Genomic DNA, 26,013 nt, shown 5'->3' with positions numbered 1-26,013 from the left:
TGGCTTCATAGATCTTTAAGATGTTTCTATGGAAGAAATATGACCCCAGTGTCGTAACTTGTATACGTTCAACACAAGGTCATTAGATACTATAAAGGATTAAGCTATCCTGGTTTCAGAAAAGAATGTTGTTGGAATTAACGTCGCACCGGCACATGATAGGTCATATGGCGACTTTCCAGCTTTAATGGCGGAGGAAGACCCCAGGTGCCCCTCCGTGCACTATTTCATCACGAGCGGGCACCTGGGTAGAACCACCGACCTTCCATAAGCCAGCTGGATGGCTTCCTCACATGAAGAATTCAACGCCCCGAGTGAGGCTCGAACCCACATCGATGAGGGGCAAGTGATTTGAAGTCAGCGACCTTAACCACTCGGCCACGGAGGCCACTTTCAGAAAAGAAGTGTTATTTTTTCTGCATATGTAAAGTAAGTGACACTGTACACTGTTGCCTCAAGTGAGTTACAATTTGTATTTGACATATGTTAATAAAGATGGTGCTATTTAGCATACATATTTGTTCAACTATCAGTGGATTCAGAGATTTTAGGGAGTTTTTATTTTCTTCTTTTTATTGCTATAACAACCATACTTCTCCAGATACTGATTCCAGTTGTATAAACCTTAGAGGACCACAAAGAAACCATCTGGTGAAGTTCAATTAAATCTGACCCTGTCCTACTTGACAAGATAATTTTATAAGATTTTTATAAATGGTGGCAAACAACTGCTAAGTTCCTATTAGTTAAGGAGCTAAAATTGTCATTCCTTTGTACAAGTCGTGCTTTAAAAACTTAGTGAAGTCATTGCAGTGGTTTTACATAGATGCCAACACACGCCTTGATTCACTGCCTTAATCACATAGATGTAAAATGAAACCAAACAGAACTGAAGAGAAAACACTCACAGTATGAGCTAATTTATTAACAAATTCCGTCAAATGTAATTCTTATACAAGCAGATTCACATACAAGTAAACATTCACTCAATTTTCAATATATTTATTAGCAAACACCCTTCCTAACATTATATAAATTCATATACTCCTGAAAATAAATCCACATTACCTGTACCCTAATGCATCCAAAAATATACTTGAAATGTTGTTACATAGCATTCACTTGAACATAGCACTAGTGAGGATCTGGTCAACTCAAACTAAAGTTTTATGCTTGGATAAATTGTTCATGGGATCAACACAAAACTATTGTATCTTCTTCATCTATATGTAGTTAAAATAGTTTTGCACAGGGCCCTCAATATGGGTAAGATGAATGTGTTTTTGAAACCATAGTGGAACCAAGTTAACACCCACAAAAAAAAGTGTATCCAGACATACAAAATTCTTCACTGTTTTGGCAAACACAAGGTATCAGGACACACATGATTATTTAAGAGTTTTTGCAAACATTCAGTGCCCCACTTGAGCTATGAACACACATCAGTGTGTAGCAAGTGATTCAAAGTCAGTGACCTTAACCACTCATTCAAGGACCCCTTAATGATAAAAATACTTTTTTTCAACAACATACATGTACTCATTGATACATACACTAAAACATGTAGACAATTAAAACCAATCTGATTAAAATCATCTCCAATTAATGCTACACACATTGGATCGTAGGACAGGCTATTGAGACACCCCTTCATCAATCAGAGCCTTGCTTTCAACATTTTGAAAGTGAAAGCAGTTTAGAAAAATCTATATTTAACCTGTGAGTCCAGTCTTCGATATGTGTTTATCACGTACGGGTTTACAATTCTAATAAGTAAGCTTATATTAACACACGAGAATAGTTGTTTTTCCTATTTTTCCATTCAAAACTGAAAAGCGTTTGTAAGAGATACCGGAGGTAAACTGCCTTAATTTATAAAGCTTTATATTCAACCATCGATAATTACATGCTTACGTGCTTTTCTGTGGTGTATTGGTCAAGTACACAGAAAAATATTTATTGCCGCAGCAGCCCAGGTTCAATTCCAGACTCTGGCATGATTTTTTTCTTGCTTTCACATTTTTTAAGACAGTTTAGAAACAAAATTTCATGTTCTTATGTTCATATGACAAAATTTTTATTCTAAAGAAAAATTATTTTAGCCAAAATCTAAGTCCAGTCCCTTTTAACCAAATGCTAATTGAAACGAGTTTTCTGATTGGTTCAACTAAAAACAGACTGATGATAATAAAAATAGCAATATTGGAAATCAAATTCTACAGAAGATGAATTTGAATAGGCTGTCTTCAGATCTAACTTTTAGGAAGATCACTATAGTTAGATTGCAATCAAAGCACAATTATAAAACATTAATTTTGAGAACCCAAGTTTACTCTACAGGGTATATACAAACAGACAGTGATTACTTTGATTCAAAAGACCTCAAATCCTTCTTAAAAACATCCACAACATATACTTCAACAACATAAAATTCTTCAACTGTTTCACTACACATGTACAAAAATCGTAACATATCGCTTCATAACATTAAGACATGATATGACTTGAAATACATCATTTCCTATTTATAATAGTATCAATTAATTTATATGCATACATAATAAGCTGAGATTATTCTTTTTTTTATATAGGAACACAACAAAAACCATAATCATCCAATACACTTCCAATACAAACACAGTAAAAACAAATTATCTGAAGATGTGAATGGATTAGCTTCTCCTCTCCTTATTCTCATGGCTAAGTTTACAGACTTATACAGTACTGTTTTCTTGTGTTGGGAATATTCTGCCAAGAAAGGTCTCTGTATTTTTTTTTGCAAAATCGATCAACAAAATGTCCTACCCACCCCTGAAAGACAAGGTTCCCTCTACTGGTCAGTCATCCTTTATTGTAAAAAGAATTCACTTGAGCAAACTGAAATATTACACTTCAGCTTAACAGCTTAGGCAGTAACAAAACAGATACCAAGGAGCAAGGTATCTCCATTCTACAACTTGTGATATATACAGTCTTCCACAAATAATAGAAAAAAATATATTTAAAATCAATATTAAGGACAAGTCACCCATTTCTGAATCAGTAAGTGCAGGTGAAACACAGAACACACCCTTCCTGTATGTAGGAAATCATATCTTACAGATTTGTAGGATTTTGTTACAAACCACAACTTTTATTAAACTGAAACCTACATTTCTTGACTGTCAATAAATGTTTAGTACATGTAGGACAAATATTACTAATTAAGAAATAATTTATAGCAAAACAGTGCTTTATCACTATTTATACATGATGGGCAGTTCTACGTCGGGCATAATAATTTCACAAGGACACAGTCCTCGTGAAATTATTTCGAACAACGTATAACGGCCCGAGTGTATAGTGATAAAGCACTGTTTTGCTATAAATTATTTCAATTCTAATATGTTCTTTAATGTAAAATTGATCAAATAGGATGGAACTGTTTCTTCGTGTAAGCATGGCCCACTTGTAGGTCGTTGTTTATACATGCCAGGACTGGAAATTGTTATACGTCTTGCGGCAGTGTTCAGTTCGGGCGAAAATTATTCCGAATTATTTAGAAAAGCAAATTAACTCAGTATGTGTTTAAATTAATCAACACATTTGTGCAATGTAACATTTCGTTTAAAACATGTTAATAAGTAAAATATTTCATGAAATTTGAAAGCGCTATTTCTTGATGCATACATGGTGCAAAATATCACGTTGTTGTGATGTCAACATAACATTGTTGTGATGATTAAAGCATTGTTAGTCATATTAGAATGAAATTTCACTCATTTTAAATATGTAGCATCAACAACTTATAAACTGCATAGTTTGCTGAGTTATAAATTCTAAATACATGTACTATCATTAGCACTTCACTTAATACCAATTTTAACATGACTGCTCTCCTCCAGTCAGTCTCAGTAAACATGATAACTGGCTGTGCATATCACAAAAATACTGACCTGCAATTTATAGAAATCATGTACAATACATGTGGAAGAAAATATTACACAACCTGTATTAAACTTTCCAAAACTAGCAGCTTATTGCAATCTTATTATTAAACACACAGACAATAGCACATGTTGCTATTTTTCGATTCTGATTTCAGATCACAGTCTTACCAGACCTTGCAAAATCAAATCACTCCCAACTCTGAGGAGCTATCATTTCAACATATCAAACCATTTCCTCTCAAATGTGGGCAGATCTTTATGCCAAGCGTTATGTAAACAGCCCCTCACGATCAACAGCCCCAGTCTCCAGGGCTATCTTCATCATCTAGCAGGTAGTCTCCAGGATCGAAGTTTTCCATCATCATTCTCGACTGATTTCTGGACTCCTGTTCAGCAGCATCCATATTTTCCAGCTCATAGTCTTCAAAACTGAAAATACATGTAACATTATCATCAATGTATAAAATGTATAACCTCATTCAATGGCATCCAAACAGTAAAATAACTTACACAAAATCAGAGATATGATAAAATTCGTAAGAAATCAATCTGTACACAGAAATATCCCCTGTACAACAATCTGGGCCCAGATGTTCGAAACTTTAACAGGCTGTTAAACTAAAAGTCGGTTAAATTTTTATTTAAAATATTTGTCCTTGTTGGATACACTAGTATGATGGTTTGTTTTTACTGTAAAGACATTTAAGCACATATAATCCTTAACTCATAACTTTATTTTTCTAAGTCATTTAAAATGTTGAAATACAGCCCTAAAAGTTAATCAATTGTTAGCTTAATCCCTTGTTAAAGTTTCGAACAACTTGGCCCTGGTGTTTCCTCTACAGAATTACATTGAATGAAACGTAGTAAGACGTAGCTGACACAATGCAATAAAACCAATCTTAACAACACTAATTAATCTCTTTTACATGCTCAGTACAGAATTTTCAGTGTGTCTTTCTTCAATTAGCCTTTTTGTGCCCTGTCTGTTCTATCATAAAATATTTCTAATCTTATTACTGCTGGCAGCTTTACTTTTTGAGAAAAATTTTAACTTGAATATATTTATACAAATTCATAGTACAGTTATGTCAATTCTGACTACTTCATAACTTCGTGTTCCAATGCAAAAATACCTGAATCATAATTTTTAATGTAAGAATCTAGTACTCACATATCTCTATATTCATCCTTTATGTCGTCTGTCTCATCTTCCATACAACCTGTATCAGTCAACTTGACTACAACAGCACCACAACTTGCATCTGTAATACATGTACATACAATTACCTTAGTAAAAAGATTGCAATTTCATGGCACAGTTTTAGATACGATTTTTCTTCAAACAGTCCAAATGCATTTCTTTCAATGAAGCTAAATACAGCACTGTATTTCAGGTATTGTTCACGATGGTTTCATTTTGCTAATAAGCACACCATTTGTGAATTCAAAATATTTAACCTGCATCATATTTTAAAACACAAACATGCTTCGCAGAATTCTTAACCCTTACCCTGCTAAATTTCTATAATGAACTTGTCCATCTTTCAATCTGAACAGTACCATTAACTTTCAAAAGGGGCTGCTTACCACAAAAATACTGACTAAATAGCAAACAGTGCAGATTATGCTCAGACTGCACAGATGTGCAGGCTAATCATTATCTACACACTGGTCGCAATGGCAGAATAAACTGAGCTCAGTGGTCAGTATAAAGGTTAACATTTCAAACAAGGTTGGTAACCATGAAACTGCTAAATAAAGCCTTGGTGAAATTTGTCATATATGCAGTATGGCATTCCTATTCCAGTGAAATTACCAACCCAGACTATTAAAACAGAATATTCCTTAGTTTACAATGCTAGACTGGTCATTTTTGTTAACGTACATCATGCATAAAAGATACTTTCATTTTACCGAATGTTGCCCACGAAAAATTTGTGTTGCATTACATGATGAAACGTTTGTCATTTCACATACTTAAGACAATAAAATTACAAATATAAGAAATGTGTCAAATTTTGAGTAGATTCCATTTGATTTGAAATATATAGTCTAGTTCTAAAGGGTCATAATGCCTTTTGTTTATAATATGGCTGCCAAATTTTTTTGTATTAAACATGAAATATATCAGTTTCTTGTTCACACTGTTTCCTCATACATCTGTCAAATGTATAATTACTGATTAACATAGATGGAAGTATTAGTCATTCCACTGTTTTTATTACCTCCCTTTGGAAGTATTAGTCATTCCACTGTTTTTATTACCTCCCTTTGGAAGTATTAGTCATTCCACTGTTTTTATTACCTCCCTTTATGACTCTTAACAGTGTAAGTTCATGTGTATACTGACAATAGTACTTTTTTTAAGCATGTAATATTGCACAACATCTCTTCAGACAGCTGCTTGATTTAAGAAATAATTTATAGCAAAAGAGTGCTTTAACGCTATTCATGCACCATGGGTGGTTATATATTGGGAGTAATAATTTCACGAGGGTGTAGCCCGAGAGAAATTATTTGTTCGACATATTACCACCCGAGTGTATAAATAGTGTTAAAACACAGTTTTGCTATAAATTATTTCGATTCTAACATGCTCTTAATATAAAACAATAGATAAAATATATTAGCGTTCTTTCTTGGTCGCAACAAAAATATGATGTCATTGCACGTAAACATGAGAAACAAGCATATTAGAATTGTTTTTAAAGGAAGTCAATAGAGCAGCATTTTATGACATTATTCAGTATTTATATAATCTGTCAGAAATATATTTAAGGAACAAAAGGGCCCATAATATAGAATAAGATCCCTATCAGAAATGTATTTTTCATTACTTTTTATGAAATTTTGTAATTATCTCCCTTTGATATAAAAGTATTTAAAATGGTCTATTTCCTTTCATTTCAATATAATTTTTACTTTCACTTTTACATCTGATAAATACTGGGATATTAATACTACCTGAAATGAAGGCAAGTTTATCCATCTTGGTTCTGCAACCAAGACAGAGAAAGGGAGACTATTGGACAACTTTAATACAATAGTGCTTATATTTATATTATTCCTTAGGCAAAGTATGTTTATTTAATTCATACTTATGCTAAAATAACGCTACCTTGGTTGGGCAACCAGGATAGGAAAATCAAGTTTTAAAAGTTCTTCCAGTGAAGATCTGACGTTAGTGAACACACATAAGTGTAAAACACAAATAAATGTAAATGATCAATTGATTAAGTTTTAAACAAATCCACTAGGTAACCAAAATCTGATTAACCACCTTTAAAATAAACTTGAAACCTTACGGAACATACAGCAGACATGAAAGCCTTTGACCTCCACACGCTAAGGTATTTCATACCCTAACGAAGTCCATGTATTTTGTACACTAATGAAAATTTACAAACTATATTCATTTTCTTGCCTTCCCAGAGAACAGTGTCAGATCTTGCATTATCTGTTCAACCAAATTTAAAAACATGATTGTTTTCAACAGAGCAGTCAGCAAGTGAAACTTTACAGTATGTTTATTACACCTGAACTAAGCCTTCTTAAATTTTCTACTATATACAGTCAGATTATGTTTGTGGGTGTCAAAATGTGATTTTTATTTACAAGTGATCTTTATTCATGGGTAAAATACACTGTTATTTCTTCAATCGGAAATGAGAAAAAGTTAGTATTTAGAACTAGGTGATATATGTTTACAGGTGGTTGACATTATTCTAATGAAGAATAGAGACAATTAATTACTTTTTAATGGTCTAGGGAGTTCTCCAAATATCTTCCATCCATCCTGGTCCTGTAGATATTCGTGCATATACTGTGTGAGACGGCCTGCAGAATCCACACCTCCAAGTACCACCATACGTCCATCTAACACTGAAAATATAATAAAGTTCATACAGTCTGTCTCCACTGTACCACTATATGTACACTGGAAATTTAAATAATCATACACTTAGTCCAAGGATACCACATTAAGTCCATCTAAACGTTCCAGGAGTATCTTTCATTTGGATTTTGACCGTAGGCCTCCACCTAAATTAAACACCTGTTGTTCAGTTCATGATGTGTAATACATCTGAAAAAACCTTATGAATACAGCTAATCAATTCTATTAAGTTCAGTTCATTTGCTTTTCACTGGGTGAGCTGTTGTTTCCATCTTGAGACCTATGGACTAAGCTGATCAGCCATATTTCTTCTAAACCATTGTAACTAATGAAATTTTAGAATTGTTACTGTGCCAAAACCATGTCTGTTATATACTCATCCCATAGTAAAATACGAGAACATTTTCTTACCAGTCATGGTGAAGAAGGCTATACCGTGTTTCATGGCGGACATTTTTGTCCACTGATTGGTCTCCACAGAGTATTGTTCTACTGATACCAAGCACCTGAGATTACCGTCAGGGTTAGTTGCCTCCCTGTTGCCATTGTACCCACCAGCAACATACAATTTTGAGTCTAAGCATACCGTACCGTGACCTGCACGAGCTGTAATAAGAAGTAAAACTTTGGACCAAGGTCAGCTGAGCTAAGTATTTACAAAGTATACAATTTTATTGCATATTTAACATTAATATTTGGTGTTTTTTTCTTGAATAATGTTATTTACTTGCCTACAGGACAAGGTTTTTCTTCTTAAAAACAGACCTATTGTATTGCCGCCTCTAATAAGTGAGTCAGTGTCATTTACCTAAAGCAATTATAACAAGAGCTGTCTCCATAGGATGACACATGCCCCCGATGGCACTTTTAATGAATAGCTATGGCCGATGTTAGAGTTTAGGACCTTTGACCTACGGACCTGGGTCTTGCACGCGACGGGTCTTACTGTGCCACACATTCATGCGTAGTTATTTTAAAATTCATGCATGAATGACAAAGATATGGACCGGACATGCCCATCATTGCACTATCATGAAATATGACCTTTAACGTCTAAAGGTGACCTTGACCTTTGAGCTACAGACCTGGGTCTTGCGCGCGACATGTCGTCTTACTGTGGTACACATTCAGGCCAAGTTACTTGAAAATCCATCCATGGATGACAAAGATATGGACCGGACAAGAAAATTGCGGACAGACCGACAGACGGTTCAAAAACTATATGCCTCCCTTCGGGGGCATAAAAAGATCTGCAAAATACTGTCCATTTTGAAGTAATGAAAGGACCCCGTCTTATAAAACAAGAGCTGTCCGTAAGACAGCCAATGCTCGACTAACTGAATTGTTGTCCCAGAAGCAGGAATAGTACCCTAAATGTTAAAATATCTATAGAGCTGCATTAGTTTTGGAGATCATAACTTGCATGCAAAACTTTAACCAGGATGTTCTAAGTCCAAAAGTGGGCATAGTTTGGCCAAAATACATGTCAGAGTTATGGGACTTGATGCTAACACTTAGATTTATAACCCTGAAGACATGCTCTGAAGTTTCAATTCGATATCTGCATTAGTTTTGGAGATAGTAACTTGCATGTAAAACTTTAACCAGGATTTTCTTAGTCCAAAAGGGGGCATAATTTGGCCAAAATACATGTCAGGGTTATGGGACTTGATGCTATAACCTAGTTTTATAACCCCGAAGACTCACGTGAAGTTTCAATTCAATATCTGCATTAGTTTTGGAGATAGTAACTTGCATGTAAAACTTTAACCAGGATTTTCTTAGTCCAAAAGGGGGCATAATTTGGCAAAAATACATGTCAGAGTTATGGGACCTGATCTAGTGAGGTTGGTAATTGACCTAGAAAAAAAAATAAGTTTCAAAGCTATATGCCTTTAAATAATAGCCATATGTACTTGCATGCAAAACTTTAACCAAGATGTGACGCTGACGCCGATGCCAGGGTGAGTAAAACAGCTAGACTATTCTTTGAATAGTCAAGCTAACAAATAGTATTACAGACAACTAAATACTGTAGTACTAAAATAAAAACATGGTGGCTTCACTTTTCTGACACTGTACAGTAAATTAAAACCAGTCATAAAATTCTAAGACATTATTTTACAGGAAAAAAATTCAGACTGTTGGTCTCCATACATCCCTATAGCTTGTCTTTCAAACAACAGGGCCAAACTGGCCCTAGGTCAATCACCTGAAACTGATGATTTGACCTTGAATATATGTATGACATACTGAATCATGAATGGTAACAAATTTGAGAGAGGACTTTTACAAGGATTGTACAGATCAAGTTTGGTGATGATCCATCACGCAGTTGTTGAGAAGAAGTTGTTTAAAGGTGAAAAGCTAACATCTGACGAGGGACAACGGACACAGCCCCATCACAATAGATCACCCTGAACTTTTGGTTCAGGTGAGCTAAAAGCTCACTGGCGACCCATTACCCACTGAGGTTATGATAAAATTGTTATCAGCTTAATTTTTTTTTTGAAATATTTACTGTTCAGTCGTGAGAAGAGAAAAATATTAACTTTATCCGAGTTTCTAGCAATCCAAACATAAACAGTATAAGAAAACCAATCAGGGACCATGTAAGTTGCTTCAGGAAACCCTCATGCTTGAGCCAACAGTGCTCAAGCTAGCAGTGTTACACTGTAACAGCATTAAAACAAGACCATCATGAGTATTAGGCAGTGACAAGGATTTTTTTTTTCATAACCTTAGAGAGTAACTGGTCACCAGTTTTGTCTGGTTCCCAAGAGTCAGGGGAGAAAAGTTGTGGATTTTTTTATTCAAGACAAGAGCATTGTTCGGTAATTTTTAGATCTGTTGAGGAAATCTTAAAATTTGAAAAATTCAGGGAATTTCATTTCATCTGGATGTCAATAGTCTGTTTTTTTGAAAAGGTAGCTGTAGTCATGTTACTAAGCAATCCATCTGACTTGCAAAATGCTGCTGTTTCTACCCAGGTGCCATCACATGCCTGAAATGATAATGCCAATTGGAGGACACTTTGTCCTCCTCCACCAGTAAAAACACTCAGTTTTAATGTAATCTTCACCCTTAACTGGACAGAATCAATACTGTGTATCGGATAAGACAAAAAAACTTACCACAGTTCATATCTTTCCGTTTGTTCCAGTTATTTCGCTGAGGATCATAGCACCAGAGGCTCTTCTTGGCATCCTTGAATTCTGCTCCACCACTTACATACACCTGACATAACGAAAGCATTATGTCAATGAAAGTAAGCCTTTGGAAATAAGATCATTTGAAAGTGTTAAATTTGATGAAAATGTTATTTCTTGAACAAAGTCTTGTTAGCATGTCATTTAAGTCAGTTTGTACTTAAAAGTTCAAATGTTGTTGAACTGTTTGTACCGCAGTAACCATATTTTATGTGCTTTCTTTTAACTTAATTTCTTGCGGTTGTTCTTTTTCCCCAGATATTATTCATTTCACATTTGGCACATCAAATGTCTTAACTGCCATACTTTTACAACAAGAGGGCCAAGATGGCCCTTGGTTGCTCACCTGAGAAACACACCATAACAGTGTAAACATGTTTGACTTCGTGATTTCATGGAAACAAATATTCTGGCCAATTTTCATTAAGATTGGACCAAAAATGTGGTCTCTAGAGTTGAAACAAGTATTTTCCTTGATATGACCTAGTGACCTAGTTTTTGACCCCAGATGACCCATATTCAAACTTGAGTCTTTTTACTTGACCTAGATTTTATCAAGGCAATCATTCTGACCAAATTTCATGAAGATCAATTGAAAAATACAGCCTCTATAATATACACAAGGTTTTTCTTTGGATTAGACATAGTGACCTTGTTTTTTACCCAAGATCACCCATATTCAAACATGACCTCGATTTCATCAAGGCAACCATTCTGACTTAATTTTATGAAGATCCAGTGCAAAAAGCAGTCCCTATTGCATACACAAGGTTTTTCTTTGATTTGACCTAGTAACAAGTTTTTGACCCCAGATGAGCAATATTCGAAACTGACCTAGATTTCATAAAGGTAATCATTCTGACTAAATTTCATGAACCTCAATTGAAAAAATACAGCCTCTATCGCATACAAAACGTTTTTCTTTGATTTGTCCTAGCGACCTAGTTTTTGACCCCAGATGACCCATAATCAAACTCAACCTTGATTTCATAAATGCTATCATTCTAACCAAATTTCATGAAGATCAACTGAAAAATACAGTCTCTATCGCATACACAAAGTTTTTCTTTGATTTGACCTAGTGACCTACTTTTTTACCATAGATGACCCATATTCGAACTTGACCTAGATTTCATCAAGGCAATCATTCTGACTAAATTTTATGAATATCCAGTGTAAAAAGCAGCCCCTATTGCGTACACAAGGTTTTTCTTTAATTTAACTGGGTGACCTAGTTTTTGAGCCCAGATGACCCATATTCAAACTCGACCTAGATTTCATCCAGATAAACATTTTTCTTTGATTTGACCTAGTGACCTAGTTTTTGACCCCAGATGACCCATATTCAAACTCAACCAAAATTTCATCCAGACAAACATTCTGATCAAAATTGAAAAATACAGCCTCTATCGCATACACAAGGTTTTTCTTTGATTTGACCTAGTTTTTGATCCCAGATGACCCATTTTCGAACTCGAGCTAGACTTCATCAAGGTAATTATTCTGACCAAATTTCATGAAGACAGGTTGAAAAATACAGCCTCTATCGCATACACAAAGTTTTTCTTTGATTTGACCTAGTGACCTAGTTTTTGACCCCAGATGACCCTTTTTCGTACTAGGCCTAGATTTCATCAAGGTTATCATTCTGACCAAAATTCATGAAGATCAACTGAAAAATACAGCCTTTATCGCATACACAAGGTTTTTTTTTATTTGACCTAGTGACCTAGTTTTTGACCCCAGATGACCCATTTTCGACCTTGGCCTAGATTTCATAAAGGTAATCATTCTGACAAAATTTCATGAAAATCAGTTGAAAAATACAGCCTCTATCGCATACACAAGCTAAGTGTTGACGGACGCCAGACGACAGACGACGGACACCGGACATCGAGCGATCACAATAACTCGCCTGAGCATTGCTCAGGTGAGCTAAAAATGGGTAGTGAAGTAAACCAAGATCAATGAATTATGAAATATTTCATTTTTCACTGTTATAAGTAAGCAATCACAGCTAAAGAACAGACAACCTGTACACAACTTTCCTTTGTCTCAGGCAATATTGCAACCATTTACGGTATGTTGAACCTTTACAACTGCCGAGACAGAATTCCAGTCTAACTGCAAAGTTTTTATTTCCAAGGGATAATTGTGTGGCCAAAAGTGTCATTTCTGATTGAATGATTTTCAACACTACAAAATACAATGTAGTGCATGAACAACTGAAAAAAAAACTTAGCCAAGCAAGATTATAAAATCTGCAGCATTATTAAGACTAAATTCACTTACTTTTCCATTACAAGCAACTGCTGCATGATCAAAAAGTTTTCTTGGCAGTGGTTTCACATAACTCCATTCTTCATTATGGCAGTCCAATTTCTCTACAGACTTTAGTGTCTGACGATCATCTTTTCCAGCTATAGCATAAATACACCCTGAAAAAACGAATATAAAAGGCATAAATACAGCCTAAAATACTCAACTGATGGCATAAACTAGATATATGACATAAATACTGACTGAAATGCCAAACTGATTGCATAAACTGAATATATATGGCATAAATACAACCTGAAATGCCAAATTTATGGCATAAACTGAATACATGGCATAAAAACAGCCACAGCCTGAAATGCCAAACTGATGGCATAAACTCAATATATGGCATAAATAGTAGAAAATACAGCCTGAAGCATGGCATAAAGTGAACATATGGCATAAATACAGACTGAAATGCCAAACTGATGGCATAAATTCAGCCTGAAAAAAAAAGCAAATTGAAGTCTGAAAATTTGAATATATAGTACAATTATAGCCTGAAAATAACAAGCTGAAGACACAAATTTATAGACTGAAAAAAAGTATATATATGGCACAGTCATGACACCGAACCATGAAAAATAAAACACTTTAATTTGACACAGAAAAAATGTTTTACATTAAGAAACTGTTGAGAACTTAAATGAAAAGTAAAATACCTGCTATGGTTGGTGACAATACCTCAATTTTGTTTAAATAGCCAAATGTCTGTTAATAATAACTTACCATCTAGATATACAGCAGCATGTCTTGCTCGTTCATGAAGGAGATCAGGCATATCACAGATGTCAAATTGTCCCTGGGCTGTAAACATCATCACATCTTTTATACACATCTTACTAACATTTTCCCCTGTCACATGATATTCGTATCCTCCCACCATCACACCACACCCATTAACTTCCACAAACTGCTGGTGAGATCGACGCGAAGAAAAATTACCCACATTTCCGAGCGCGAACCAGGCTTTTAGATCGGGATGAAAGTAATTATTCATATTCCAGCCGCAACGTTCATCAGAAGGTTGGTTTAACATATCACGGAATGTATCGTAGTCTTCATGAGTTTCCATTACCCCACCCACCTGAACTATGGTCTGTCGCACAGATCTAACTTTTGTTCTAAATGAAGTATTATCAATGTAACGTTTTGAATTATTATTCAAATACTGCTCAGAAAACTCTAATATATCCTTACACTTTTGATTCTTTTGAAATAATTCATGATTTGATGCAAAGTGTATCAACGGCGATCTATCATGCGTCATTCTTACTTTCTCAAATACTTTGTATGCATCTTTTTCCCTATTTTTGGCATCCTGATCATACCAGCGTAGACAATGGTGGAACAACATCGATTCCGATGTCGTAATGAGTGCATCATCAGATAAGTAATCAGCTAATGAATCTGCATCTATATTTAGAAACGTATCAGATTCTACAAACTTGAGGAAATTTTTCAATAAATAGGCCCTGTAATACTCTCTAAGTGAAGGCACATTGAACATATCTCCTATTTTTAAGAGCTCGTCTGCATTTTCGAAGGTCATATTCTCTTTCAAGAAGTTTACACATAGATCTATTGCTGCAGAAATTTGTAGAAATGTTGCCCCTGATATAACATGATGTATGTTATCTAACGTTAACTCCAGTTTCCCTGTGTATGCATATTCTATCAATGGTTCCACCCCTTTTATCGTCATCCCTTTCAAATCGGTGCACTCTTCACGTGTCTCGACCATATCATGTGACAGCATGGCACGGAAATAATCACTTGAACTGGCCAGCACAAGACGATGGACCTGTACATAAATCCATGATTAAAAGATTGAAAAAGACAATTGGTCTCAAATCAAAACAGTTTGGCAATAAACATATCAATTTACATATGGAAGGCCGCATCAGACAAATACTTCAATTAGCCCAATGCCTGAAATAAAATATGCAAAGATGTTCCAGAGTTACTTTCAGTTATCTAGTGAACAACTTTAAACATTTCATATTTAAATATCATACCTACTCTAGAAATAAACTGGTGATCCACTTTTCTGGGATTATCTTTTATTAGGTAATCAATGAGTATATTTTATACAAATTTGACAAAAGTGAGTGCCAAGTTGTTCGATTCAGTTTATACATAATTTATTTTAGGTCGATTGTGAAGGAAGTTCTACAACTTATATTAATCACTCTCGACATCTCATTCCTGATGGAATCCATCACCATGAGGGTATGACAGAAGAGAAGCCAGTTTCCCTTTTAATGCTGAGCATCAAGTAAGGGAGCTACTGGTACCATTTTTCACTTCTTTGGTTACAGTGGTATGACGCGGCAAGGGATCGAACCCACATCCTACCGCACTTGAAGAAGACGTTCTACCACTAGGCTATCGATTGGTTATATCAGCCTGTATTCCAAACCTGATAAAACCCCCTTAAATGAACTAGACATTATCAACAATGTCAGGAAGATTTATTTGGTTGGGTATTAAGTCACAACAACAGAAATACAGTCAAACTTTGTTCAATCAGACTTGGATAATTCCAACGCCATCATTCACTCAAACTCATTGGCAAAATCCCTATATAACTTCTGATTTTCAATGGCTTGATAAAAACAGTAATTCAAACAAATTTTGCAGGTCCCATCAAATTCTGACTGTGAGATCATTAGCTTTAAGTGGTGGCGAAAGAGCCCAGCAGCCCCTCTGGGCAGTATTTCAGGCATAGGCAAGCACTTTGGTGGAACCACTGACCTTCTTAAAGTCAGCTGGATGACTTTTCCATATGACACACCAAGCAGGGCTCAAACAGACCTGAGGGAGTAGTGATTCTAAGTCAGTTACTTTAAACAATACATCACTAAACTAAAGCCCGTTAGTAGGTGAGAAAAACAAGCAAACAGTACCTTGTAAAGTTTGCCCTCCACCTTGATGCTGAAATCACAGTACTGTCCCTCCTCATAGAACTTGTACATCTGATGAAGGACCATGTCACTGAACTGTGGTGTTGCATATTTCTGATTGTGTACTGCTGAAATTTACAAATATTTACCACATGTATCAATATCACTACAGGTTACATATGTAGATAGTAATATATAAATACATGGCAAGTGTAGATATGACATGTTATGATCCTCTGGGGAAGAATCAAGAGGAAAATACCTCGGTAATATGCATTTCATAGTAACCATAGTGGTGTTTTTAATCTCAGAAAACATTTTCTGAGATTGCTGTGCAACAATGTACTAATCGGTAACTCACTAGTATATACTGTCAGACAGATTTGTTTGTTTCTTTGTTTGGGGTTTTACATTGTTTTTCAACACTATTTCAGTTATGTAACAGCCGGCAGTTAACCTAACCAGTATTCCTGGATTCTGTACCAGTACACAGACCTATTCTCCGCAAGTAACTGCCAACTTCCTCACATGAATCAGAAAGAGAGGACGAATAATTTCAGACACAATGTCTTCTATCAAATTGTCACAGAGAACATACGATCGAACTTGCAACCCCAACATCCGTGAATCTGTGCTCTCCCTATTGAGCTAAGCTGGCTGACAGAGCTCTCAAATTTTCCGGTGTGCTATAGCCCAAATGAATGCACACATGCAGTAGAATGAAGATCATAGCTTACCACAGTGACACTAGAACTTAGAAATACCACAACCACAAATGTGATAAGTATGTGTTAGAAGAAAACAACATCATAAGAGCTTGTGTGAAAATCGTTAACTTGTGGTTGTTTTTACAGTATTTTAAGCTGAAAAGTTAAAATAACAATAACCATGTTGACCATTTATGTTCAGCTTAAACAGGAGGGCCATGATGGCCCTATATCGCTCACCTGAGTTTAGTTGCTTGCTTAAACAAATTTCTTTGCTTAAGCTTCACTAACAAAACCTAGGTGAGTAGGTCATGGTCCTTAGATGATGCTACATGTACATACCAAATATCAAAGCCCTAGGCTTTGTGGTTTTGGACAAGACGATTTTCAAAGTTTTTGCCTTTGCCTATATAAGTCTATATAAACCATGTGAACGCCGGGGCAGGGCCATATTTGACCCTAGGGGGATAATTTGAACAATTTTGGTAGAGGACCACTAGATGATGCCACATACCAATCAAAGCCCTATGACCTGTGGTTTTGGACAAGAAGATTTTTTTAATTTTTTCCTTTCGGTTGCCATGGCAACTTGAGTTCAGTATGGAATTCAATTCTTTGAACAATTTTAAAGAGGATGGTCCAAGAAAGATCCTGTGAAGTTTCATCAAAATTGGCCTGGTGATTTAGGAGGAGGTGTTGTTTAAAGGGAAGTGTGGCGGACGACGGACAGTGAGCAATCATAAAAGCTCACCTTTGTGCTCAGGTGAGCTAAATACTGTTATAAGAACAAACCTACAACTAAGTATACTCTAAGGCAACAAGCAAATTCAAAGAAATGGTATGCTTCACCCAAAAAGAAAACTAGTTCATCTTAAATGCATTCTCTGTCTACGAAAATGCAGAATCTGGTTTATTTTTCTTAAGTGGATGTCAGTTTGGTCAAAAAGTCTCCTGCATAATTAAAATAACACAATTTTTTCAGCCATAAACAGCTCTGTAACATTTATTATCATTATGATTTAAATAGTAAATATTTGCATTCATTGTAAATTTTGTATGGAAAGAAAAGCGTACCAAAAAACGTTAACAAAATGGCGTCATTCGAAAAATTCTTCCAACTTTGGACACCAAAATTTAACAAGTGGGTCATGGTGACCCTATATCGCTCACCTGTTAAACTTGGCCTAGGAATCATAAAGATAAACATTCTGACCAAGTTTCATGAAGACAAAGTCATAAATGTGGCCTCTAGTAGGCTCTACAGTGTTAATAAGCTTTTCCTTTGATTTGAGTGGTGACCTAGTTTTTGACCCACATGACCCAATTTCCAGCTTGGCTTAGGAATCATCAAGTTAAACATTCTTACCAAGTTTCATGAAGATAGGGTCATAAATATGGCATCTTGAGTGTTAACAAGCTTTTCCTTTGATATGAGCAGGTAACCTAGTTTTTGATTCCAAATGACCCAGTTTCTAACTTAGCCTAGGAATCACCAAGATAAACATTCTGACCAAGTTTCATGAAAACAGGGTCATAAATGTGGCCTCAAGAGTGTTAACAAGCTATTCCTTTAATTTGACCAAGTGACATAGTTTTTGATCCCATATGACCCAGTTTTGAACTTGGCTTAGGAATCATCAAGATAAACATTCTGTCTAAGATTCATGAAGATAGTGTCATAAATGTGGCCTCTAGGGTGTTAACAAGCTTTTCCTTTGATTTCACCTGGTGACCTAGTTTTGGACCCCACATGACCAAGTTTCGAACTTGGCCTACAGATCATCAAGATAAACATTCTGTTCAAGTCTGTATCAAATCAAAGCATAAATGAAACCTCTATACACTGGAAGGGCCAAAATAGAAAATTTTGACTTTTTCAGGAGCAGTAACTCTAGAACCCATGATGGAATCTAACCGGTTTTCGAAAGGAATCAAGATCTTATTGTGACTTAAGTTGTATGTAAGTGTACTTAAAACTGAATGTAAAATGTCACTTCTAGCATGTTCACAAGGTAAAAATTAACAAATTTTGGCTCTTTGAGGGGCCAATCAGTGGACGTAACTCTGGAACCTACGATTGGATCTGACGGATTCATCATGGAATCTAAGATCTATTGTTGTTAAAGATATTTTGCAAGTCTGTATCAAATCAAACCATAAATGAAGTCTTTATATGGCTGCAAAAGCCAAAATAGCAAATTTTGGCCCTTAAGGTTCCATAACTCTGGAACCCATGATGATCTGGCCAGTTTTTGGAACCGAGATATTATGCCAATACAAGTTGTGTGCAAGGCTGATTAAAATCAGTTGCAAAATTGGTCTCTTTTGTGTTCACATGAAATTGTGAACAGACAGATGACGGACGAAAGGCGATCACAAAAGCTTACCTTGTCACTACCTGACAGGTGAGCTAAAAATAAAAAATAAGTTTCAAAGTTATATGCCATTAAATGATAGCTATAGGTACTTGCAAGCAAAACTTTAAGGTGCGAGGCCGACACCATGATAGGTAGAATAACTGAGACTATTCTTAGAATAACTGAGCTAAGAACTTGGAACTGTGTTTTTTACTGGAAGGTGAATTACAATTGAACATGAGCATGTCTTTTTGCCTGATCAATTTACAAGTTGAAAAGATCAATCTCATGTGACCAAATTTTCGAAAAAAAAAGAAAAGTAAACTATGACGAGGAAGAGGTTTTTTTACCAGGAGGGGAAGGGGCCCAGGCCTGTGATTTGGGGAAAAAAATAGCTTGGTATTTGGGCAAAGGGGAATAAAAAACCCGATTTAAAGTCAATTTTTGTGGAAAACTGCATGATTTAAAAGAAATTTTCTGAGAGGAAGGGGCCTATTTATGGCCCCTTTTTAGAAGGAAAAAAAAACCTGCGAGGTTTACTCTTCAGGCAAGCCATAAATTTTTCCTTTAAAATTTAGGTAATTAACACTTTAGTTTCCGCAATAACTTTTTAGAAAAAAATAAAATCTTCGAGGAGACATCACACTCAACTATTTTCTTGCCTGTTTGTAAACTCCTACATTTCACATTCTCAGTCATAAGACCACTTTGACCTTGACCTTTGACCTACTGACCCTAACAAAGTAGGAGCAATCAACTAACTACAGGTAATCATCCTATGAAGTCTGTAGACTGTAAACAAAAACATTCTTTAGTTATCCAGAGGAAACTGTTTTTAGTCTCAATATCAATGTGACCTTGACCTTTGACCTACTGCCACCTAAAATAATAGAGATCATGTACTGAACACATGCAATCATCCTATGAAGTGTAAAGGTGGTAGGCTAAAGGGTTCTCAAGCTACTGGGTGGAAATTTTTTCTATAGATCAATGTGACCTTGACCTTTGACCTACCGATCCGCACATAAACTGACCACATGCAATCATCCGAAGAAGTTTGACAACTGTAGGCCAAATGTTCTTTGCTTTGCTTCATTGAAACCGTTTTCAGTGTCAAGATCACTGTGACCTTGACCTTTTGACCTAACGACAACTATTTTAAAAGCAAATCTATTGATAATAAAGAAGACAGTGCATCAGAACTTTAATCTGAATGCCAAACGCAAGGTGAGTAGGTCAGCTCTCCTTAGTTTAATACTTTGTACAGTGAAGCAAAAAAAAGGACTATTAACAAGATGAATCCCTCAATGAATGTTTCTGATTTTACAGCAATCTGATTAAAATCTCAATCTTCTCATACAAGAAGCTCAAGTGTAGATTATTGAGGAGCTGATTTTAATCAGATTGACTTTACAGTAACAAGTTCTCACCTTTCTCTACAGCATCAAGTTTAAGTAGTAACTCCTGTTGTCTCAACTCAATCCTCTCTAACACAGACTCCCTCGATAGAGGACACCTTCCCCCTACAGTTACAATAATAACTTGTCAACCAAAATACTTGCTCAATGCAGCAAACTTTCAAAAATTTGTATGAAATTCTAGAATTTTGGTTCAGAAATTTATTTTTCAAAATGAATGAAATGACATTTACTACATGTAGAACTGTCAAAAACTTATACATGATTTTAGGTGAAATTTCTGGTATTTTGTCATTATTTACTGGGTTTTCTCATCCAAAAAGCTAAACTTTGCATTTATAAAATTTTCCCAAATAAAAGCAGGAATGAAAAATCATACTTTGTTAAAACAGGGTCACACTGACCAACTAAGCAAACATTTTAGGACTTTCTAAGGACTTATCCCTTTAATTTCAGGACTACTTTTCAACAGTTTTCAAGCACTGATAAATTGGGCTGAACAGTAAAAGATTCTAAATTTAAATCATTTTCGGCAGACAAAACATTTCCAACATGTCTTTCACTTTTTCTGTGTGATCTTACTCCAGTCTCAGCCATGTTCCCAATGCTGAATTGTTTTTCAGACAATTTTTCTTGTTATAATGTTTATGCCAAGCTATCTCAAGTATTTGAATATTTGTTCATCTACAAAGAAGTCACAGACCAGACAAGAAAAAGAAATAAAATCTTTGACCTCTGTGACCTTTGACCTTTGAGTTGAGGGTTTGGGTCTTGCACATGACACATTATCTACTTTTTTATAATGGTGGTCATTTGTACCATTATTTTACGGTGGAGGGAAGGGTTGGGTTCTCATCAGACACGCAATTACAGGTCAGGTTGAGATTTGCTGCTTTTGATGGTAGAGGAGGAATCCAAGTGCCTCTCTGGGTGTTATTTCACCTAGGTGATTTGAACATTGTTTTTGAAAATCATTTCATGCCATAAAAAGGAAGAGCAACTGTATAGAAATTAATACTATAATTGTTATCAAGGGGCACTATTGTTGATTTGTGTTTTATCTGCATGCATAAAAATCTTAAAATACAAGAAATGATTATTTACCATAATTTGTTTGGTAAATAGACAAATAATTTTTCCCAAAAAATTAATTCATAAAAGACTAAACTTGAAACAGAGAGCATAACTTGAGCAAAACACCAGCCTCTATAGATAACAATATTTTAAACTGCTTTTCGACACTGATATAGAATAGGTACTGTACAGCAGCAGCCCGGCAAAAGAAAGCAAGCTGATATACATGTATAAGAGTGTATTTACATCTTGCTAAATTAATGAACGGTTATCTATGTGTTGGTTAGGTGTGTTTGGTATACATATAGAAAGATGACCATAGTAATTTTAGTTAAGATCCTCGTATTGTGTTTCAGAAACATAATTTCCAAGCAAAAAACACCTTTAATTTCTAATAAAACCACTATCTAATAACTATAAAAATATATATTACTATTAACTACTTACAATCAATAGAGCTGTCAGAAGGACAGCATGCTCAACTATTTTGAATATGTTTGCCAATAAAGAAACCCTGCATATTATAGTTATTCTATCTAAGAATTTTATAGATTTCGTCACTTTATGAGTCCAATTAAAAGTGCTTTTTTGTACCAAGTACTGCAACATTACATTCTAGGCAGTTGCTAGGAGTCTGGTAACCGGACCTCTTGACCCGAGTCTAGAGGTCCAGTTATCGGACCCTTAGACAACCCATGTAAGGCTGTCTAGAGGTCCAGTAATCAATATGAATACTTGAATGGTATTTGCAGACAGGAAACTTCCATTTAACTAGCAAAAACAGGTGATGATTTCAAAAACTTGCATTTGATTTTTATGGTTTAAAATTTACATTCATTGCAAGTGGTGGGAAACAGAAATGTTTTAGATCCTTTAAACCTGGGAAAAACACAATCGCATATTTGATAAACTGTTAAAAGTAAATACTCATTTGCGCGTAGTAATGGAATTTCATGTTTTTCTCGGGACTGAAGGATTAAAATAATAATTAACTTACGCTTTTCTTTAGTGTTTCAAATTTGAATAGCGCTCATAATCTGCTGAATTTGTTTTTATTGCTGAAGTAAATTATATTGACTAACAGAAAATGCTGATAAAATGTCATATTCTATGTGTTTTCCCTGCCAGAGTCAAAACTATTTCTAACAAAATATTTCTATCTATCTATCTATCTGTCTAATAATGTCAACTCCTCTTCCGAGTGTTATAGACATGGGGTGCTCGTCAACTTATTAGTTACTAATAGAAAGAGTTGTAAAAGACTAATGGGTCCAACATCAGCTAAGGTGAGAACAGGCTAAAAGAATGTTAGCATTGTAAGTGTGATTAGCAAGAACAATCATTAAAAGATAAAGATAACCCAGTCTTCCCTGCATTTCAGTAACACTGGAGAGAGGTGAGAAATCACCTGTTACCCATTGAAGTGCACGACACTGAACCATTTCTATTTTATGTGTGTTTGCTTGGGTGTACGGGTGCCAGATGTTAGACGCATATTCCAACTGCGGACGGACAAGAGTTTTGTATGCTAATGTTTTGACGTTTTCATTACTTGTTGTGATGTTTCGTTTTATAAAGCCAAAAGTTTTATTAGCATTTGAAGATATTCTAGTGATATGTGTATTCCAACTTAAATCTGCTGTTACGTCAACACCAAGATATTTTGCACTGGGAACTGATTCTATTTACCGCTACTTACAAAATCTATAGATGTAATAATGGCAACTTTATGACATCTAATTACAGCTTATCCCCTGCAATTACCACATACATTGGTAACATAGCACAAAACCGTACAAGTATATTGATTACTGGACCTCTAGACTCTGGGTCTAGAGGCCTAATTACCGGACCTTCCTACTTTCTGAAGTGTCTGGGCAATTCAATAATTTTTTAATGAGCCAATCATGCACACTCCTTTACAAGTCTCCTATGATATGGAATGAAAGAAAACAAATAAAGTATATATCTCTGAGGTTAAATGCATCTTTAATGCATACATCTGCCTGAAAACAGAACACAAAAGCACCTCTACTACATATCCGAATACTGTATCACTTGGAGAGATCAGGCGGATGGTTTCCTTCTATTTGCAATGCTAAAGAAAAATTATCACTCAGAAAGCATGCATATCACCTACCAACGGAACTTCTTCCTGTTGCCATTCTTTTAACGGCATTAAGGGTCATTAATATCTTAAAATTTGTTTCACATTATTCTGTCTAGTAGGCAAGACACCCGTAAAAATAAACATAATGCGCACTTCCGTCATTTTGGGTATAACACCACTATATTGGATCATGATGAGGCCCGTCAAGAAGACAAGAACTGACAACACTTTATCGTTCGTGACTTAATTCTGTTTTTACAATATGTCACTGCTACACTTTTTATGTTTAAGCTACTTTTAAGCCATCTAGCATAGGTTTTATCCTTTTAGTTGCATTAATGTCTATGGCAAGCTCATATAATTTTGGTACTGTACCATTTGAAAGCTAGTGTATTGCCTACTGAAAACAAGAAAATATAAATTACAGGACAAAAATATGTTATAGATTTTTTATTTTTTATTTATAGTCTTCAATGATACTTCAACAGAAATCCAGTAATTATAGTGTAAGATTTATCATTTTGCTTTCAAAAAACGTGACTGTATAATGATTCTTGCATATTATTTATGATCATAGTACTTCTTGTTCAGCAGACACAACCTTTTCAAATGATAAAAATGGGGTCACCAGGCATCGAAATGTTACCTATTTGTGGATCAGGTAATAACAGATAGAAATTTAACCAAAATTTGTAAACATTGGTGTACGTGACATCGCGAACGTAAATAATGTATGCGGTTTTTAAGTAATCAATATAGGGGTCGTAGCGGTTTTTAATCAGTTCTGAATGATGAATCATTGTTCTTCAAATTTATTATTAAATAAAATGTAGAGTGTAGGCAGTTCGTGTTCTATGCCGGGTTGTTTATCTAACAATATTTTTATTACATACACGTACTACACTTGTAACTATTATATAAATAGATAAATTTGTTCTTTCGCCTGAGTAAAACTGAAAATATCGTCGTTACAGAACTTTTAAATGTGACGACATGAATTAAACTGGCGTCACAAATGACGTCACGCATCCGAAATGAAAAGTATTTCAACAGTAGAAAGCGTTCATATTTCCCGATACAAATCTAGTAACCTATAAAAACAAAGACTGAAAACATACAAGATATACTCAATGCTAATCAAATGACGTCTCAGACATGCCTGTACATCTAGTTCGCGTAGCGGTGTCTTAGAATTTCAGTATTTGAAATGCTGGAATGTAATGAAAATGTTAGTGATTGGAAAGTTTTTTAAAAGCTATATATATATACGCGCTTAGTGCATGCATGGTCTAATCACTTAAACGGCAATAAACTTTTGCTGATTATACACAACTTTGTGTACAAATGTACAAAGATGATAATCAAGGAGTGTATCAATTATAAAACGTGAAAGCTTCTGTATTAGGCATATCAAAACGGATGAGAAGTGCGGATAACCGATATTCAATTACCATAGATAATTTTTAGCAATTATACATCATAGGTCCATATAAACTGTGGTCCCCTTGTCTCAGGATTATGACGATAGACTGCTGATAGATGAGAATGGTATTAATTAAGTAATCATGAAAAAAAAACCTCATGTTTCCCAGAGAGGAATAGTGAGTTGGTAATGATAATCAGTCATAGCACAAAGAGTTGTCTTACACTGACCCGCGACTTTGGAACATGGTGGGGGTAAGAGTGAGGTTGGGTGCGCACCATAAAACGGTTTAAGCTCCCCAGTGGTGTTTTTGCCACTGACCGTTCCAAGGCGGTGCCCCACTGTGTTCCTTTGTTTGTTCGTTTTGTCCTGATGTATTGGCTTTGTGTGTGTGTGTGTGTATGTGTGTGTGTGTGCGTGTGTGTGTGTGTGTGTGTGTGTGTGTGTGTGTGTTCCTTTGTTTGTTCGTTTTGTCCTAATGTGTTGTCTATGTGTGTGTGTGTGTGTGTGTGTGTGTGTGTGTGTGCGTTTGTGTGTGTGTGTGTGTGTGTGTGTGTGGTGCACGCGTCTGCGTGCTGTGGGTTGCGTTTTGAGGAGGCTGCGTTTTTGGTGCGTGGCATTCCCTGTTTGATATTTGTCTTTGTTTTTTTTTTGTAAGACAGA

At 35.4% G+C, this 26,013-nt stretch overlaps 1 protein-coding gene across 3 annotated transcripts; it reads right to left on the bottom strand.

Moving 5' to 3' along the window:
- Window positions 1–890: 890 nt before the first annotated feature.
- Window positions 891–24,095, bottom strand: LOC123557504 (kelch-like protein 26). Of its 3 annotated transcripts, none has more exons than XM_045348990.2 (10): window positions 23,958–24,095; window positions 20,756–20,848; window positions 16,265–16,389; window positions 14,085–15,159; window positions 13,329–13,474; window positions 10,962–11,064; window positions 8,239–8,433; window positions 7,686–7,814; window positions 5,104–5,194; window positions 891–4,358 (listed from the first exon to the last, which is right to left on the bottom strand). In XM_045348990.2, exons 1-10 carry the CDS (start codon window positions 24,004–24,006, stop codon window positions 4,220–4,222), a joined length of 2,145 nt encoding a protein of 714 aa, XP_045204925.1. In that variant the 5' UTR covers window positions 24,007–24,095; the 3' UTR covers window positions 891–4,219. The 3 variants fall into 3 exon arrangements, with proteins under 3 accessions (XP_045204925.1, XP_045204926.1, XP_045204928.1); XM_045348991.2 differs by having other exon boundaries at window positions 16,265–16,386; window positions 23,958–24,023; XM_045348993.2 differs by lacking the exon at window positions 20,756–20,848 and having other exon boundaries at window positions 23,958–24,092.
- Window positions 24,096–26,013: the final 1,918 nt, after the last annotated feature.

This window comes from Mercenaria mercenaria, chromosome 5, assembly GCF_021730395.1.
Source record: "Mercenaria mercenaria strain notata chromosome 5, MADL_Memer_1, whole genome shotgun sequence".
NCBI lineage: Eukaryota > Metazoa > Mollusca > Bivalvia > Venerida > Veneridae > Mercenaria > Mercenaria mercenaria.
The sequence above is the reverse complement of the archived record's forward strand: the minus strand, read 5'-3'. Positions and strand labels throughout refer to the sequence as shown.